The 19510-nt window shown below is 43.0% G+C and overlaps 1 protein-coding gene across 1 annotated transcript in view; it reads left to right on the forward strand.

Annotated features, from left to right (window-relative positions):
• Nucleotides 1-19510, forward strand: part of LOC115135333 (tyrosine-protein phosphatase non-receptor type 13-like) — a 100176-nt gene that overhangs the window by 36696 nt on the left and 43970 nt on the right. Inside the window, 7 exon segments of the mRNA XM_065023383.1 lie at nucleotides 1260-1422; nucleotides 1529-1787; nucleotides 4052-4128; nucleotides 4292-4369; nucleotides 4516-4623; nucleotides 6311-6427; nucleotides 13966-14174. Coding sequence (XP_064879455.1) covers nucleotides 1260-1422; nucleotides 1529-1787; nucleotides 4052-4128; nucleotides 4292-4369; nucleotides 4516-4623; nucleotides 6311-6427; nucleotides 13966-14174 — 1011 coding nt within the window.

Consider the following 19510-nt stretch of genomic DNA (forward strand, 5'->3'; position numbering starts at 1 on the left):
AAAAGTGTTATTTTTCTGTGAAATGTAATATTGGAATGCAAACTCAAAATGTAATACATTTCAACTCTATATCTAACATGGTACAGGTGTTTATTTTAAATTCTCTAAGACCATAACCATGTGTTTAAGGTGAATACTTTTGTTTCAACGTAGATTTGTTTAAGGCTACCAAGAATACACTGTATGACCCTGATTTAGCCCACTGCAGTAAAAGGTTCAACTTTAGCCTTCTAGAGTTTAAAAAGATGTGAGAATGTTTTAAACTGTACCTAATATGAGAACATTTGTGCACAGCAAATTGGCCAGTATTACCTAGTGTTGATTTTTCAGTGTAACATTTCAGTGTAACAGAGGTAAATTAACACTCGGTGGTGTAAAAGAACCCCAGTGTTGGTGTGAAAACCAGAAGTGAGTGTGATTTGTGTAATTCTTTACTTTGTGTAGAGTAAAAAACTCAGCCACACCCATCATTATTATATTTCCCAGCATGCTCTAAAGCATGCTCTACAGTTTGTTTCAATATCTGTGTTTTTGCATGTGCATTGGTTGATTGCTTGATCTGATGCAAAGATAAATAGCATACTTATTCTAAACTAATTGAATCTGTTAGTAGTTGACTTATTGCCCTCATTACGGAGATGGTTGTTCCAGTCAAGATGGTTTAGGTAGTCTCATTTATCAATCTTCCCCACCCTGGCAGTCATTCTGAATGCAGGTTGCGGGTGATTAAAAAGGTGCAATTGTTGGATATCCTCACTCTGGCTGGATGCCAATAAGAATTACACATCGTTTTGAAAGCTTGCATAATGTGACTAGAAGGTATGGTGTGGCCTGTAAACTAGGATTTTCAATATTAGGAAGGTGTTCTTCATGTTTTGTACAATAAGTGAATGTCTATTGTCATAAAGAGTTCAATTTTAAAGCCTGGTTTAACCTTTTATAGACGGTTCTAGGAAGAACCCTTTCAAGATTAAAGGGTTCTCTGTAGAACCTTTCATAGATGGTTCTAGGAAGAACCAATTACAGGGGTTCTAAGAAGAAATGAACATAGAGGGTTCTATGCAGAACCCTCTGCAAAAGGTTCTACCTAGCATTAAAAAGGGTTCCCCCATGGGGACAAACCCAAAACCCCTACATGGTTCTACGTAGCACCTTTTTTTTTATAGGTTGGACTGTGCTTTCAGAAGGGTTTGCCATTAACAGCTCCAATGCTCTTGATTTAAAAGACAACCCCCTGACAGTTGTCTCTCCTCCCCCAGCATCGTAAGCTGACCATAGAGTGTGGTGGTCCCAGTGGTAAGAAGCACAGCTTTGTAACAGAGAGTTCTAAGATTGCGCAGTACCTCCTTAGTCTCTGCTCCGGGCAGCACAAGTTCCACAGCGAGATGAGTTCCAGGCAACTCAGCCACAGCATCGCTCAAGGTACGGGGCTCTTAGAGCACACACAGGCAGGCACACACGCAAACACACACACACACACGCACACACACAATTGCTTATTCATTATGATTATTTGTTTTCTTTCCAGATGAGAACATTGACAAGTACCAGTCTATTTGTCGGACCAGTGACTCCCGTATGAAGCGTCTTTCATTTTCTGAGGTTGTCCTGAACAGCGTAGAGTTACCATCCAACCTCAGCCACCGCGAGTCATTAAGTAAGTCGTGTGATGACATCACGGCGAAGGTGGAGGCGCGTCTAAGGCAACAGAGAGAGTTGAGGGAAATGAGCAGAGATCTACCCGAGCCATGCCCACTGTCAGAGATGAAGGAACAGCAGGCCTGGAGGTAACAGTACATAACACGATGTAACCCTACATAACACTGCATGCATTAAATAACACTACATAACAATGAACTTCATCATCAATAACATGATTTTCACTTGAGCTCAAAGGGTCCTACATTCCATGGGGGTAAATGCACCTCTGCCTCACCTCACCTCACCTCCACTGCAATTTGTTTATTTATTTACGTTGACTTTATCCTTTGACAATGATGACAATATTTGTGGTGACAAACTATGTGTCGTTGTGTTCTCGTACTCTAAAAGGATTTCCAACAGTACAGATCGTTAGTATAATTTTTATTTATTTATTTTTTATTTCACCTTTATTTAACCAGGTAGGCTAGTTGAGAACAAGTTCTCATTTGCAACTGCGACCTGGCCAAGATAAAGCATAGCAGTGTGAACAGACAACACAGAGTTACACATGGAGTAAACAATTAACAAGTCAATAACACAGTAGAAAAAAAAATGGGCAGTCTATATACAATGTGTGCAAAAGGCATGAGGAGGTAGGCGAATAATACAATTTTGCAGATTAACACTGGGGTGATAAATGATCAGATGGTCATGTACAGGTAGAGATATTGGTGTGCAAAAGAGCAGAAAAGTAAATAAATAAATAAAAAAAACAGTATAAAAACAGTATGGGAATGAGGTAGGTGAAAATGGGTGGGCTATTTACCAATAGACTATGTACAGCTGCAGCGATCGGTTAGCTGCTCGGATAGCTGATGTTTGAAGTTGGTGAGGGAGATAAAAGTCTCCAACTTCAGCGATTTTGCAGTTCGTTCCAGTCACAGGCAGCAGAGTACTGGAACGAAAGGCGGCCAAATGAGGTGTTGGCTTTAGGGATGATCAGTGAGATACACCTGCTGGAGCGTGTGCTACGGATGGGTGTTGCCATCGTGACCAGTGAACTGAGATAAGGCGGAGCTTTACCTAGCATGGACTTGTAGATGACCTGGAGCCAGTGGGTCTGGCGACGAATATGTAGCGAGGGCCAGCCGACTAGAGCATAGAAGTCGCAGTGGTGGGTGGTATAAGGTGCTTTGGTGACAAAACGGATGGCACTATGATAGACTGCATCCAGTTTGCTGAGTAGAGTGTTGGAAGCCATTTTGTAGATGACATCGCCGAAGTCGAGGATCGGTAGGATAGTCAGTTTTACTAGGGTAGCTTGGCGGCGTGAGTGAAGGAGGCTTTGTTGCGGAATAGAAAGCCGACTCTTGATTTGATTTTCGATTGGAGATGTTTGATGTGAGTCTGGAAGGAGAGTTTGCAGTCTAGCCAGACACCTAGGTACTTATAGATGTCCACATATTCAAGGTCGGAACCATCCAGGGTGGTGATGCTAGTCGGGCATGCGGGTGCAGGCAGCGATCGGTTGAAAAGCATGCATTTGGTTTTACTCGCGTTTAAGAGCAGTTGGAGGCCACGGAAGGAGTGCTGTATGGCATTGAAGCTCGTTTGGAGGTTAGATAGCACAGTGTCCAATGACGGGCCGAAAGTATATAGAATGGTGTCGTCTGCGTAGAGGTGGATCAGGGAATCGCCCGCAGCAAGAGCAACATCATTGATATATACAGAGAAAAGAGTCGGCCCGAGAATTGAACCCTGTGGCACCCCATAGAGACTGCCAGAGGACCGGACAGCATGCCCTCCGATTTGACACACTGAACTCTGTCTGCAAAGTAATTGGTGAACCAGGCAAGGCAGTCATCCGAGAAACCGAGGCTATTGAGTCTGCCGATAAGAATATGATGATTGACAGAGTCGAAAGCCTTGGCGAGGTCGATGAAGACGGCTGCACAGTACTGTCTTTTATCGATGGCGGTTATGATATCGTTTAGTACCTTGAGCGTGGCTGAGGTGCACCCGTGACCGGCTCGGAAACCAGATTGCACAGCGGAGAAGGTACGGTGGGATTCGAGATGGTCAGTGACCTGTTTGTTGACTTGGCTTTCGAAGACCTTAGATAGGCAGGGCAGGATGGATATAGGTCTATAGCAGTTTGGGTCCAGGGTGTCTCCCCCTTTGAAGAAGGGGATGACTGCGGCAGCTTTCCAATCCTTGGGGATCTCAGACGATATGAAAGAGAGGTTGAACAGGCTGGTAATAGGGGTTGCGACAATGGCGGCAGATAGTTTCAGAAATAGAGGGTCCAGATTGTCAAGCCCAGCTGATTTGTACGGGTCTAGGTTTTGCAGCTCTTTCAGAACAGAATAATGATGAACTTTGCAAACCCACGACTGTTGTGTTCCAGTACTCCAGAGCCCATCCCCAGAATCATGTCCAATCCCATGCTACAGAAACATGACTCCACAACCTCCTCTATACAAGGTGAGGACTGAGTACGCTATATACTCTTATCTGAAGAATTTACTATAACACTGCATATGCTTAACTCTCTGCATTAACTTAACTCTTAACTCTAATCTTGGCTTTTTTTTAATGAATGCACTTGGTATTGTATTTAACCCCTGACCTGTGGGTTATTTTACAGTAGACACTCCAACCAGGGGTTCTCCAGAGAGAGAGATCATCAGTCTGATCCTAAGGAAAGACCCTAAACTGGGCTTTGGTGAGTAACAGGGTGATTAGGAATTGAAGGGTGCATTTGTAGATTCGGTTTTCTTTTGCCATAGAAATACAATGACTCTGGTCCTCTGTCTCTCTCTTGTCTCTCACTCACTCACTATTTTGTATCTATATCTCTTTTTTTCTCAGGGTTTGTGATAGTGGGCGAGAACAACACAGGGAAACTGGACCTGGGAATCTTCATAGCCTCCATCGTACCTGACGGACCAGCAGACAGAGACGGCAGAATCAGACCAGGTACTGAACAGGGAGCAAAAACAAGTCAGACAAGATTACTTATCAAGTAAACATAGTTGTTATGTCCTGACCTTAGTTCCTTTGTTATGTTTCTTGTTTAAGTTGGTCAGGGCGTGAGTTGGGGTTGGCATTATATGTGTTGTTCTAGTTTTGGTTTTCTATGTGTTTGGCCTGGTATGGTTCTCAATCAGAGACAGCTGTCAATCCTTGTCTCTGAGAACCATATTTAGGTAGCCTGTTTTTCCCACTTGATTTGTGGGTAGTGGTTTTCTGTTTAGTGTATGTCACCTTACAGAACTGTTTAATTTCATTCGCCGTTGTTATTTTGTTTAGTGTTCTCTGTTTAATAAATATGTGTTACGGTTTTCTTGCGGTGAAGGAGAGTCGGACCAAAATGCAGCGCGGTATTCTTGATACATGTTTAATGACGATGAAAAAACAAACAATACAAAAGCAACAAACGTAACGTGAAAACCTATACAGCCTATCTGGTGCAAACAAACACAGAGACAGGAACAATCACCCACGAAACACTCAAAGAATATGGCTGCCTAAATATGGTTCCCAATCAGAGACAACGATAAACACCTGCCTCTGATTGAGAACCACTCCAGACAGCCATAGACTATGCTAGATACCCCCACTAAGCCACAAACCCAATACCTAACAAAACCCCAAGACAAAACACACCACAATAAACCCATGTCACACCCTGGCCTGACCAAAAGAATAAAGAAAACACAAAATACTAAGACCAGGGCGTGACAATATGAACATGGACACGTACCACGTTGCATATTGGTCCGATCTCTCCTACTCCTCCTCAGACGAGGATGACGAACGTTACAATAGTTCAAACACACACACCTACACTGCCTTCAGGAAGTATTTTATTGTAATTTTTTTGTCAAAGATCTACACTAAATATTCCGTAATGTTAAAGTGGAAGAAAAAATGGAACATTTGTTGAAAAGTCATGAAAAATAAAACACTAATATATCTTGATTAGATAAGTATTCAACCCCCTGAGTCAATACATGTTAGAATCACCTTTTGCGATTACAGCGGTGAGTCTTTCTGGGTAATTCTCTTAAGAGCTTTCCACACCTGGATTGTGCAACATTTGCCCATTATTCTTAACCAAATACTTCAAGCGCTGTCAAATTGGTTGTTGATCATTGCTAGACAACCATTTTCCGGTCTTGCCATAGATTTTCAAGCAGATTTAAGTCTATACTGTAATTCGGCCACTCAGGAACATTCACTGTCTTCTTGGTAAACAACTCACAGTGTCTGGTGGAAAGCAGACTGGGAAACGTTTTCCTCTGGGATTTTGCCTGTGCTTAACTCCATTCCATTTATTTTTTATCCTAAAACTCCCCCGTCCTTAACAATTACAAACATACCCATAACATGATGCAGCCACCACTATGCTTGAAAATATGAGTGGTACTCAGTAATGTGTTGTATTGGATTTGCCCCAAACATACAGTAACACTTTGTGTTCAGGACAAAAGGTGAATTGCTTTGCCACACTCCAGATACAGACTGTAACACAACAAAATATGGAAAGAATCTTTGGGGTGTGAATAGTTTCTGAAGGCACTGTACATATCATACTAGTCTTTTCTTTTATCTTTGGTTGATGGTCAGACTGATATTGTGCTTTGATTGGTTGATTATGCAGGTGGTCATCTGATTTCTCTAAATAAGATCAGTCTGGAGGGCGTGACGTTCACTGACGCAGCAGTCATCCTCCAGAACAGCCCTGATGAGGTGGAGCTCATCGTCTCACAGCCCAAATGTACGTAGAACCTATTACAACCCTTATACAACCCCACACAAATATACTCTTCATACTCTGTCATTGTCAAATCAAATGTTCAAATCAAATTTGATTCGTCACATGCGCCAAATACAACAGGTGCAGACCTTACAGTGCAATGCTTACCTACGAGACCCTGATCAACAATGCAGTTTAAAAAAATATGAGTAAGAAATGAAAGTAACAAGTAATTAAAGAGCAGCAGTAAAATAACAATAGCGAGACTATACACAGGGGGTACCGGTACAGAGTCAATGTGCTGGAGCACCGGTTAGTTGAGGTAATATGTACATGTAGGTAGAGTTATTAAAGTGAGATGCTAACAACAGAGAGTAGCAGCGGTGTTAAAAGGGGGGCAACAATGCAAGTAGTCTGGGTAGCCGTTTGATAAGATGTTCAGGAGTCTTATGGCTTGGTCCTGGAGGGCAGGAAGCTTGGCCCCAGTGATGTACTGGGCCGTACGCACTACCCTCTGCAGTGTACTTTATATGGATTTTTATCATAACAAATGTACTGCTGTGGTGAAATGATCAGCCTGTCAAGATATGTTGCATAAATTCATGATGGAAATACAATGAAATCGAAATTATATAATTATTACTCCCACAATTTGACATTTTCAACATATAGTATATTTTCCCCGTTCTATGCTTGACAAGCAGTTCCCTTATTCCACCAGTTGACACTGTGCATATACATGGTCAAGGCTGTGCGTACATTTACGCACACTCTCAATCGAACATTGAAATTATCCCACGCATGGTTAACGCACAGATTTGTCCCTAGGCATGATTTATAAATGAGGCCCCTGGTTAGTTTCTTTCTCTCTCGCTCTCTCGCTCTTTCTTTATTTCTTTATACAGTAACTGTATATAGTACCAGTTGAAAGTTTGGACACACCTACTCATTTTTATTAATTATTTAAAACTATTTTCTACATTGTAGAATAATAGTGAAGACATCAAAACTATGAAATAACACATATGGAATCATGTAGGAACCAAAAAAGTGTTAAACAAAACAAAATATATTTTATATTTGAGATTCTTCAGAGTAGATCCATTGCCTTGATGACAGCATTGCACACACTTGGCATTCTCTCAACCAGCTTTATGAGGTAGTCACCTGGAATCCATTTTAATTAACAGGTGTGCCGTGTGGAATGTATTTCCTTCTTAATGCATTTGAGACAATGAGTTGTGTTGTGACAAGGTAGGGGTGGTATACAGAAGATAGCCCTATTTGGTAAAAGACCAAGTCCATATTATGGCAAGAACTGCTCAAAAAATCTAAGATAAACGACAGTCCATCATTACTTTAAGACCTGAAGGTCAGTCAATACAGAACATTACAAGAACTTTGAACGTTTCTTCAAGTGCAGTCACAAAAACCATCAAGCGCTATGATGAAACTGACTCCCATCAGGAAAGGCAGACCCAGAGTTACCCCTGCTGCAGAGGATGAGTTCATTAGAGTTACCAGCTTCAGAAATTGCAGTGCAAATAAATCCTTCACAGAATTTAAATTAACAGACACATCTCAACATCAACTGTTCAGAGAAGACTGTGTGAATCAGGCCTTCATGGTTGAATTGATGCAAAGAAACCACTACTAAAGGACCCCAATAAGAAGAAGAGACTTGCTTGGGCCAAGAAACATGAGCAATAGACATTAGACTGGTGGAAATCTGTCCTTTGGTCTGATTCCAAATGGTCTTAGTCCAAATTTGAGATTTTTGGTTCTAACCGCAGTGTCTTTGTGAGATGCATAGTATGTGAACGGATGATCTCTGCATGTGTGGTTCCGACCGTGATGCATGGAGGAGGAGGTGTGATGATGATGTGAGCTTATTGAGAGAATGCCAAGAGTGTGCAAAAGCTGTCATCAAGGCAACGGGTGGCTACGTTGAAGAATGTCAAATTCAAATGGCACTCGCACATCTGAGCTATCTTTTTTGCAGGTGCATGGTAACAGTTGAATAAAATGAGAAAGAAGAAGAAACCCGCACACTGCTCTTGGTAGTAACACTGTTCTTTAATAATAAGCTTCAGATTCATTCCAAGATGGCGTAGCAGTCAGACGTATTTGTCCTTCGTCTTGTCGTGTCCCATGTATACATATTTTTATATAATTTTCTTCACATATCTTTTTATATTTTTCTAAACCCTTCAATATACTCTCCTGCAACCCGCCTCACCCAATGTGGTGTGTACCTGCTTTTTCTCTAAAGTATTTTTCTTTGCCTTTTATTACTGGAATCTCTCCAACATAAACCAGCCAGCTAACTAGCCAGCTAACGGTCATCAGCTAACCTCTAGCTCGGAAAGCTCTCGCCAGTTTGTACAACGCGATTCAACCAGAGCATACCGGACCTATTTTTCTCTCCATATCCCCGGATTCCTATCACAAGCTCTGAACCTTCTCACCTTCCGACCTTCGCAGCTAACGTCCCCTGAATGCTCGCTGTCTAGAGTACAACGGACTGTTGGCTTACGAGGCCCATCGAATACATTCCGAAGCCACTAGCGGTCATCAGCTACCTTTATTCCGGACAACTCTCGCCAGTCTGTACAGCGCGACTCAAACCAGAGCTAGTCGGACTTATTATTCTCCATATCTCCGGATTCTTACCACAAGCTCTGAACCTATTTTTTTAGATTTAAAAAAATCCACCTGCCATTATCACAGCTAACGACCCCTGAACGCACAGTCGTTAATCTGCGGCCTGCTAGCTATCTAAAGCACATTGGCTGGCTTAAGAGGCCCTTCGGATATATTTCTTCGGACACTATACATAGTTTGCCAATTAGCCTGGTTTACCACATGGAGCCCTGCTGATCCGTCCACTGATGTAACTGCACGAGGGGGCCACACTTTCCTCCGTCGCGTCATCCTCTAAGGCCTTTCTGTTAGCCTGCTAGCCCCGTGCCGCTAGCTCAAGCCACGCACTGGACTTGTACGATCACCCGTCTACGCATGCCTTTCCCTAACGTCACCATGCCGTGTCGATTGCTGTTTTGTAACTATTGTTTTATTTCACTGTAGAGCCTCTAGCACTGCTCAACACGCCTCAGCTAACAATTTAGTTACACCTCCCACACATGCAGTGACATCACCTGGTTTAAATGACAATATCTCTTTCATGATCACTATATGGACAGGATTACTCCCACTGTATTCACATCCTACTATTCCTTTGTCTGTACATTATGCCTTGAATATATTCTATCTGCTCCATTTACTCTCTGTTCTGAACGTACTAGGCGTCTAGTTCTATTAGCCTTTAGCCGTACCCTTATCTTACTCCTCCTCTGTGCCTCTGGTGATGTAGAGGTTAATCCAGGCCCTGCAGTGTCTACCTCCACTCCCATCTCCCAGGCTCTCTCATTTGTTGACTTCTGCAACCGTAAAAGCCTTGGTTTCATGCATGTTCACATTAGAAGCCTCCTCCCTAAGTTTGTTTTATTCACTGCCCTAGCACACTCCACCAATCCGGATTTCCTAGCCGTGTCTGAATCCTGGTTTAGGAAGACCACCAAAAACCTTGAAATTTCCATTCCTAACAATAGCATTTTCTGACTAGATAGAACTGCCAAAGGGGGTGGTGTTGCAATTTACTGCAAAGATAACCTGCAGAGTTCTGTCTTACTATACAGGTCTGTACCAAAACAATTTGAGCTTCTACTTCTAAAAATTAACCTTTCCAGAAACAAGTCTCTCACCGTTGCCGCTTGCTATAGACCACCCTCTTCCCCCAGCTGTGCCCTCGACACCATATGTGATGTGATTGCCCCCCATCTATCTTCTGAGCTCATGCTGCTAGGTGACCTAAACTGGGGCATGCTTAACACCCCAGCCATCCTATAATCTAAGCTTGATGCCCTCAATCTCACATTTATTAATTAACTTATTAATGAACCTACCAGCTATAACCCCAAATACGTAAACACAGGCACCCTCATAGATATCATCCTAACTAACTCACCCTCCAAATACACCTCTGCTGTTTTCAACCAAGATCTCAGCGATCACTGCCGTCATTGCCTGCATCCGTAATGGGTCTGCGAGCAAACGACCACCCCTCATCACTGTCAAACGCTCCCTAAAACACTTCTGCGAGCAGGCCTTTCTAATCGACCTGGCGGGGATATCCTGGAATGACATTGAACTCATCCCGACAGTAGAGGATGCCTGGTTATTCTTTAAAAGTGCCTTCCTCACCATCTTAAATAAGCATGCCCCGTTCAAAAAATGTAGAACCAGGAATAGATATAGCCCTTGGTTCACTCCAGACCTGTCTGCCCTTGACCAGCACAAAAACATCCTGTGGCGTTCTGCATTAGCATCGAATAGCCCCCATGATATGCAACTTTTCAGGGAAGTTAGGAACCAATATACACAGCCAGTTAGGAAAGCTAAGGCTAGCTTTTTTTAAACAGAAATATGCATCCTGCAGTACAAACTCAAAGTTCTGGGACACTGTAAAGTCCATGGATAATAAGAGCACCTCCTCCCAGCTACCCACTGCTCTGAGGCTAGGAAACACTGTTACAACCGACAAATCCACTATAATTGAGAATTTCAAGAAGCATTTCTCTACGGGTGGCCATGCTTTCCACCTGGCTACCCCTACCCCGGTCAACTGTCCGGCACCCTCCACAGCAACCCGCCCAAGCCCCCACCATTTCTCCTTCACCCATATCCAGATAGCTGATGTTCTGAAAGAGCTACAAAATCTGGCCCCCTTCAAATCAGCCGGGCTAGACAATCTGGACCCTCTCTTTCTAAAATTATCTGCCGAAATTGTTGCAACCCCTATTACTAGCCTGTTCAACCTCTCTTTCGTATCGTCTGAGATTCCCAAAGATTGGAAAGCTGCCGCGGTCATCCCCCTCTTCAAAGGGGGAGACACTCTAGACCCAAACTGCTACAGACCTATATCTATCCTACCCTGCATCTCTAAGGTCTAAGATTACTGACCATTTTGAATCACATCGTACCTTCTCCGCTATGCAATCTGGTTTCCGAGCTGGTCATGGGTGCACCTCAGCCACGCTCAAGGTCCTTAACGATATCATAACCGCCATCGACAAGAGACATTACTGTGCAGCCGGCTTTCGACTCTGTCAATCACCACATTCTTATTTGCAGACTCAACAGCCTTGGTTTCTCAAATGATTGCCTCGCCTGGTTCACCAACTACTTCTCTGATAGAGCTGTGTGTCAAATCAGAGGGCCTGTTGTCCGGACCTCTGGCAGTCTCTATGGGTGTGCCACAGGGTTCAATTCTCGGGCCGACTCTCTTCTCTGTATACATCAATGATGTCGCTCTTGCTGCTGGTGATTCTCTGATCCACCTCTACGCAGACGACACCATTCTGTATACTTCTGGCCCTTCTTTGGACACTGTGTTAACTAACCTCCAGACGAGCTTCAATGCCATACAACTCTCCTTCTGTGGCCTCCAACTGCTCTTAAACGCAAATAAAACTAAATGCATGCTATTCAACCGATCTTTGCCCGCACCTGCCCGCCCATCCAGCATCACTTCTCTGGACGGCTCTGACTTAGAATACGTGGATAACTACAAATACCTAGGTGTCTGGCTAGACTGTAAACTCTCCTTCCAGACTCACATTAAGCATCTTCAATCAAAATGAAATCTAGAATCGGCTTCCTATTTCGCAACAAAGCTTCCTTCACTCATGCTGCCAAACATACCCTCGTAAAACTGACCATCCTACCGATCCTTGACTTCGGCGATGTCATCTATAAAATAGCCTCCAACACTCTACTCAGCAAACTAGATGTAGTCTATCACAGTGCCATCCATTTTGCCACTAAAGCCCCATACACTACTCACCACTGCGACCTATACGCTCTCGTTGGCTGGCCCTCGCGTCATACTCGTCGCCAAACCCACTGGCTACAGGTTATATACAAGTCTCTGCTAGGTAAAGCCCCGCCCTATCTCAGCTCGCTGGTCACCATAGCAGCACCCACTCGTAGCACGCGCTCCAGCAGGTATATCTCACTGGTCTCCCCCAAAGCCAATTCCTCTTTGGTCGCCTTTCCTTCCAGTTCTCTGCTGCCACTGACTGGAACGAACTGCAAAAATCACTGAAGCCGGAGATTCCCATCTCCCTCACTAGCTTTAAGATCCAGCTGTCAGAGCAGCTCACTGCACCTCACTGCACCTGTTCATAGCCCATCTGTATACAGCCCATCTATCTACCTCATCCCCATACTGTATTTATTTATTTAGCTCCTTTTGCACCACAGTATCTCTATTTGCACATCCATCTTTTGCACATCTACCATTCCAGTGGTTAATTGCTATATTGTAATTACTTCGCCACCATGGCCTATTTATTGCCTTAACTCCCTTATTTGACCCAATTTGCACTTTGCAATTTCTTTTTTTTCTACTGTATTATTGACTGTATGTTTTGTTCATTCCATGTGTAACTCTGTGTTGTTGTATGTGTCGAACTGCTATGCTTTATCTTGGCCAGGTCGCAGTTGCAAATGAGAACTTGTTCTCAACTAGCTTACCTGGTTAAATAAAGGTGAAATAAAACAATGTATTCCACGGCCTTTGTCAGAGCTTTTGTGAGTTTTTATATTATCATCACGCGTACAGATGGGGTTGGTTTCGAGGGGAAACAAATAAGTGCTACCAAATAAAACTATGTGCGTTTCATAAACATTCAAATAAAATGTGTACATAAAATGTGTACATAAAACACATCTGTAAAACCACAATGAGGACATCGACCTACCAAGCAAGTTTTCAAAAATCATTGTGTACAGCGCAAGAAAAACGTCAGAGATATCTGAAATGGGGGCATAATTCATATTCACATTTACAACATAACATACATCGGCATTTCATCATTAAGACCTTTAGGAAATAATGTCTGGAGGGTTAAAATCCCCAAACATTCTCTTTTGCTTAGAGTATTTTTTATATCACCTGATATGTTAACTTTCTCTATGCCACAAAATCTAAAGGTAGAAATGTCATGTTTCAGGTCATTAAAATGTACTGCGACTGGATAATCCTTGTCGTTTCTCCTGATTTAAATTTTATGTTCACAAATTCTCTATTTGAGAGAATGTCGTGGAATTATTGTAATCAAAAGGAGACTTTTACATTTCTTCAAAACAAGTAAACTTTCTTGTTTGATTACTGCAGTAATGGCTCAGACTTTCCATGTTGCCGTTTTGGTGGCATTGTCTCTCTGTTTTTAACAAAGGGATTTTTAACTTCTCTATACTGCAGTGCAAGAGAGAGAAAGTTTACGACCTGTCATAAAACCAGCCCAACTCCCACCCTCCTGTGGGAGAGAGGGGGTTTGCGCTATCTGTTGTCCTGTGATCCTCACCGAGATGACAACATCGTCTTTTTCACACGTTTCTAGCAACTAGGCCAGCTCAGTACGGCTTGGTTTGGAATGGCTCGTTACTGCTCATTAGTGTAAAAAGCACCTCTTTGTCCCTTCTCTACCATGCAGATTCTCTGAGAGACAGTAAGACTTCTCTGGCCCCCAGTACCATGAGTCTGATGTTGGAGAGGGGCATTGGGTGCCAGACCACCCTGAGTGGAACAGAATTCCAACCAGCCATGGAGGAGCTGGAAGAAGCACTGTCTCTGTCCAACCTGGCCACACCTAAACATGGCAAGAGACTCCACATCCCTGTGGTCCGGATCCTGGATGCTCAGGTAATGCTGGTATATTAATCCATTTTTGTTATGGTGTTAAAGGCTCAATTCAGCCATTTTTATCTCAGTATAAAATAATTTATTGGTAACAATTAAGTAATAGTTTTTCATAAAAATGGTCATTTTTTAAAATGTTTTTTAGCAAAACAATGTTTCTAAGGCAGTAATTTAGCTAGGACTGTCTGGGAGTGGTCTGAGTGGGGAGGGACCTAATAGGAGGGATATGTAATCAGAAAACTAGCTGGTATTGGAGAGAGAGATTTTGATCTTTTTTTGTTATTGGTCTATTTACAGTGCCTTCAGAAAGGTTGATTTATTCCACATTTTGTTGTGTTATAGCCTGATTCTAAATGAATAAAAATAATGTTTACCCATCTACACACAATACCCCATAATGACAAAGTGAAAACATGTTTTTAGCAAATTTATTGAAAATGAAATACAGATATACGCTATATATACAAAGGTACACTACCGTTCAAAAGTTTAGGGTCACTTGGAAATGTCCTTGTTATTGAAAGAAAAGCAAAAAAAATTGTCCATTAAAATAACATCAATTTGATCAGAAATACAGTGTAGACACTGTTAATGTTGTAAATGACTATTGAGCTGGAAACGGCTGATTTTTAATGGAATATCTATATAGGTGTACATTAGATTATCTACATAGGCATACAGGCGACTCTGGGATGCTGGCCTTCTAGGCAGAGTTGCAAAGAAAAAGCCATATCTCTGTCCAGTGTCTGTGTAATTTTGCCAGTCTGAGAAATGGCTTTATCTTTGCAACTCTGCCTTGAACGTCAGAGTCGCCTCTTCACTGTTGACGTTGAGGCTGGTGTTTTGCGGGTACAATTTAATGAAGCTGCCAGTTGAGGACTTGTGAGTCGTCTGTTTCTCAAACCAGACACTCTAATGTACTTGTCCTCTTGCTCAGTTGTGCACCGGGGCATCCCACTCCTCTTTCTATTCTGGTTAGAGCCAGTTTGCACTATTTTGTGTAGGGAGTAGTACACAGCTTTGTACGAGATCTTCAGTTTCTTGGCAACTTCTCGTATAGAATAGCCTTCATTTCTCAGAACAAGAATAGACTGAGTTTCAGAAGAAAGTTATTTGTTTCTGGCCATTTTGAGCCTGTAATCAAACCCACAAATGCTGATGTGCCAGATACTCAACTAGTCTAAATGTAAGGTTCTGCTTTTCTTTTCTTAGTCAACCTTGTGTTCTTTTTCTTTGTGTTCTGGAACGTAGCCCTGTTTTTCATTTTTGTTCATTGATTTGACCTGTGTTCGTTTCTCACCTGGTCTCATCAACTCCCTATTTAGTTCAGTTCTTTCTGTTTGAATGGTTGTGAGGCATTGTTTGTTTTTGCCTACCTGTGTTTGACTATTGCCAGCGACCATGATTCCTACCATCTGCGAAGGCTTAATAAACATCTGCTGTGCTCTGCGTGTGAACCTACACCTTTTTCTCCCTGAGTATTCATTACAGAATACCTTACCTAAAAACGGAATGGGATTTAGCAGAGCTACAGTTTGCGCCTAACCCAGCAAGAGGAGCTTATGGAGGAAATTTTCCATCTTCTCCGCCAGCCTATCCCTACTCCTCCGACGCCAGATATCGTAACCCATAGCCCTCCTTCGTTGATACCCTTGCCTGGAAATTATGAAGGGTCGCCTGGGAAATGTCAGGGATTTCTGATGCAATGCAGCAAATACATTGAGCACAACCCCACTAACTTCGCCATACCAGGGGCACCTGCTCCTGCTGACTCCATATTCGGGTGTGGTATTCTGTAAGGGGTGCGTAACTGGTGTCAGGGAAGTCAGACGCAGGAGAGCAGAACTAGGTAATAGCCGGAGCAGTTTAATTCCAAAACCAACGGCATCAAGAAAATAACAACTTGGGTACAAAACCCGATGCGCACCAGTCAACATGTACACAAGCACTTACAAACAAACAATACCAAAAAAAGACATGGGGGGAACAGAGCGGTAAATACACAACACGTAATGAGGGAATGAAAACCAGGTGTGTGGGAAAACAAGACAAAACTAATTACAAATGGAACGGCGATGACTAGAAGATCGGTGACGTCGATCGCCGAACACCGCCCAAACAAGGAGAGTAACTGACCTCGGCAGAAGTTGTGACATTCTCTGTTAAAACTGGTCCCCTACAGCCCTCTTCATCCTCCAGTCTCTACCCGCAGTGCGCCCCCACCGTTGGGCGTCGAAGGGGAACCTACCTACACCATACGGGCCATCCTTGATTCCAAATGCCTGAGGTCGCATCCAGTCCACTGGGAAGGCTATGGGCCTGACGACCGGTCCTGGGTCCTTGACCAAGACATCCTCGACCCAAATATGATTCAGGCATTTCACCATGATTGTCCCGCTCCCCGACCTCGGGGTCAACCCCTGAACAGACCCATTGGACATCAGCCTCGACGCAGAATGTCCTGTGCCGTTGGGTCGTCAGGAGTCTCCCTTGTAGCCCTGTTTCTTTGTGTTCTGGAACGTAGCTCTGTCTTTCATTTTTGTTCATTGTTTTCACCTGTGTAAAGATTTAAATAAAGGTTTAAAAAAATCGGCCAAATCGGTGTCCAAAAATACAGATTTCCAATTGTTATGAAAACTTGAAATCGGTCCTAATTAATCGGCCATTCCGATTAATCGGTCGACCTCTAGTCAATACCAAATTCCAAATTGCCTCTAGAAGCAACGTCAGCACAAGAACTTAATGAAATGGGTTTCCATGGTCTAGTAGCCGCAAACAAGCCTAAGATCACAATGCCAAGTGTCAGCTGGAGTGGTGTAAAGCTTGGCATAATTGGACTCTGGAGTAGTGGAAATGCGTTCTCTGGAGCGATGAATCATGCTTCACCATCTGGTTGTCCAATGGACAAATCTGTGTTTAGCAGATGCCAGAAGAAAGCTACCTGCCCAAATGCGTAGTGCCAACTGTAAAGCTTGGTGTAGGAGGAATAATTGTCTGGGATTTAGTTCCGGTGAAGTGAAATCTTAACGCTATTGCATACAATTACATTCTAAATGATTCTAGGCTTCCAACTTGGTGGCAACAGTTTAGGGAAGGCCCTTTACGGTTTATGTTAGACAATGCCCAAGTGTACAAAGCGAGGTCCATACAGAAATGGTTTGTCAAGATCGGTGTGGAAGAACTTGACTGGCCTGCAGAGAGCCCTGAACGCAACTATACCGAACACCTTTGGGATGAATTGGAATGCCAACTGGGAGCCAGGCCTAATAATTTCCCGACCTCACTAATGCTCTTGTGGCTGCTCTCACAGCAATTTCCAACTTCTAGTGGAAAGCCTCCCCAGAAGAGTGGAGGCTTTTTCCGGTAGCAGAGAAGGGGGACAAACTCCATATTAATGCCCATGATTTTGGAAGGAGATGTTCAAACAAGCAGGTGTCCACATACTTTTGATCATGTAGTGTATCTTATTTACATAAGTATTCACACCCCTGAGTCAATATGTATCAGAATCACCTTTGGCAGCGATTACAGCTGTGAGTCTTTCTGGGTAAGTCTTTAAGAGCTTTGTTATTTTTCAAATTCTTCAAGCTCTGTCAAGTTGGTTGTTGATCATTGCTAGCCAGCCACTTTCAAGTCTTGCCATAGATTTTCTAGCTAATTTAAGTCAAAATTAATTTAAAATGGAATAAATAGTTTCCCCCCTCATCAATCTACAAACAATGCTCCATAATGTCAAAGCAAAAACAGGTTTTAGAAATGTTTGCAAATGTATTGAAAATTAAAACTGATATCAAATTTATATAAGTATTCAGACCCTTTTACTCAGTTCTTTGTTGAAGCATCTTTGGCAGCGATTACAGCCTCGAGTCTTCTTGGGTATGACGCTACAAACTTGGCACACCTGTATTTGGGGAGTTTCTCCCATTCTTCTCTGCAGATCCTCTCAAGCTCTGTCAGGTTGGATGGGGTGCGTTGCTACAAAGCTATTTTCAGATCTCCAGAGATGTTAGATCGGGTTAAAATCCGGGCTCTTGCTGGTCCAGTCTAGGACATTCAGAGACTTGTCCCGAAGCCACTCCAGTGTTGTCTTGGCTGTGTGCTTAGGGTCGTTGTCCTTTTGAAAAGTGAACCTTCGCCCCAGTCTGAGGTCCTAACCTGCTCCAGAGCGCTTTTCATCAAGGTTCGCTCGGTACCTTTCTCAGTTCATCCTTCCCCTAGATCCTGACTAGTCTCCCAATCCCTGCTGCTGAAACACATCCCCACAGCATGATGTTGCCACCACATTGCTTCAGCATAGGGATGGTGCCAGATGTCCTGCAGACGTGACACTTGGCATTCAGGCCAAATAGTTCAATCTTGGTTTCATCAGACCAGAAAATCTTGTTTCTCACGGTCTGAGTCCTTTAAGGCACCTTTTGGCAAACTCCAAGTGGTCTGTCATGGGCCTCTTTCTGAGGAGTGGCTTCCTTATGGCCACTCTACCATGCAGAGATGGATGCAGAATATACCAGCATTACCTGAGCATCCAGGATCCGGACCACAGGGATGCAAGCTCTAGGAAGAGTCTTGGTGGTTCTAAATTTCTTCCATTTAAGAATGGTGGCCACTATGTTATTGGGGATCTTCAATGCTGCAGAAATGTTCTCATACCCTTTCTCAGATCTGCGCCTCGACACAGTCCTGTCTCTGAGCTCTACGGACAATTCCTTCGACCTCATTGCTTGGTTTTAGCTCTGAAGTGCACTGGCCCCTGTGTTCTCAGTTCTTAACCTTCTAACAGTATTAAGCATGTGTTTGTAGGACATAGTTTTGAAACTGAAATGTACTTAATGAGGGTAGTATACAATGTTATGCGTTGTTTAGAAAATGCCACCAGAGGGCGTCAGAGTTTGATGTTAAAGAGTCTGTGCACACTTTAATGGCATTTGACATGGTTATGATGCCAATCATTTCATTTAACTGTAATATTGTGACGCAGAGGTTGGTAAATTACATAACACCTGTTATAGCACCTGGTATGTAGACTCTTACGTAGCATGTAATATCATATTTGTCATGCAGACTGTGTAATAGCAGTTGTTATTAACAGTTGACATTCAATCATATGACAACAGGATGAACAGTCATCTAGAACACCCATTATGACTAGTTTTATATCATCTTATGCTGTTACTCATAACAATTCCAAACTGCTTATGACAAATGCTATAATGTGTTATGTAGCTGTTATAAAGGCTTTATGCCTGGTTCCTCTAGGTTTCTTCCTAGGTTCTGGCCTTTCTAGGGAGTTTTTCCTAGCCACTGTGCTTCTACATCTGCATGGCTTGCTGTTTGGGGTT

The sequence above is a fragment of the Oncorhynchus nerka genome, linkage group LG10 (assembly GCF_034236695.1).
Source record: "Oncorhynchus nerka isolate Pitt River linkage group LG10, Oner_Uvic_2.0, whole genome shotgun sequence".
Taxonomy (NCBI): Eukaryota; Metazoa; Chordata; class Actinopteri; order Salmoniformes; family Salmonidae; genus Oncorhynchus; species Oncorhynchus nerka.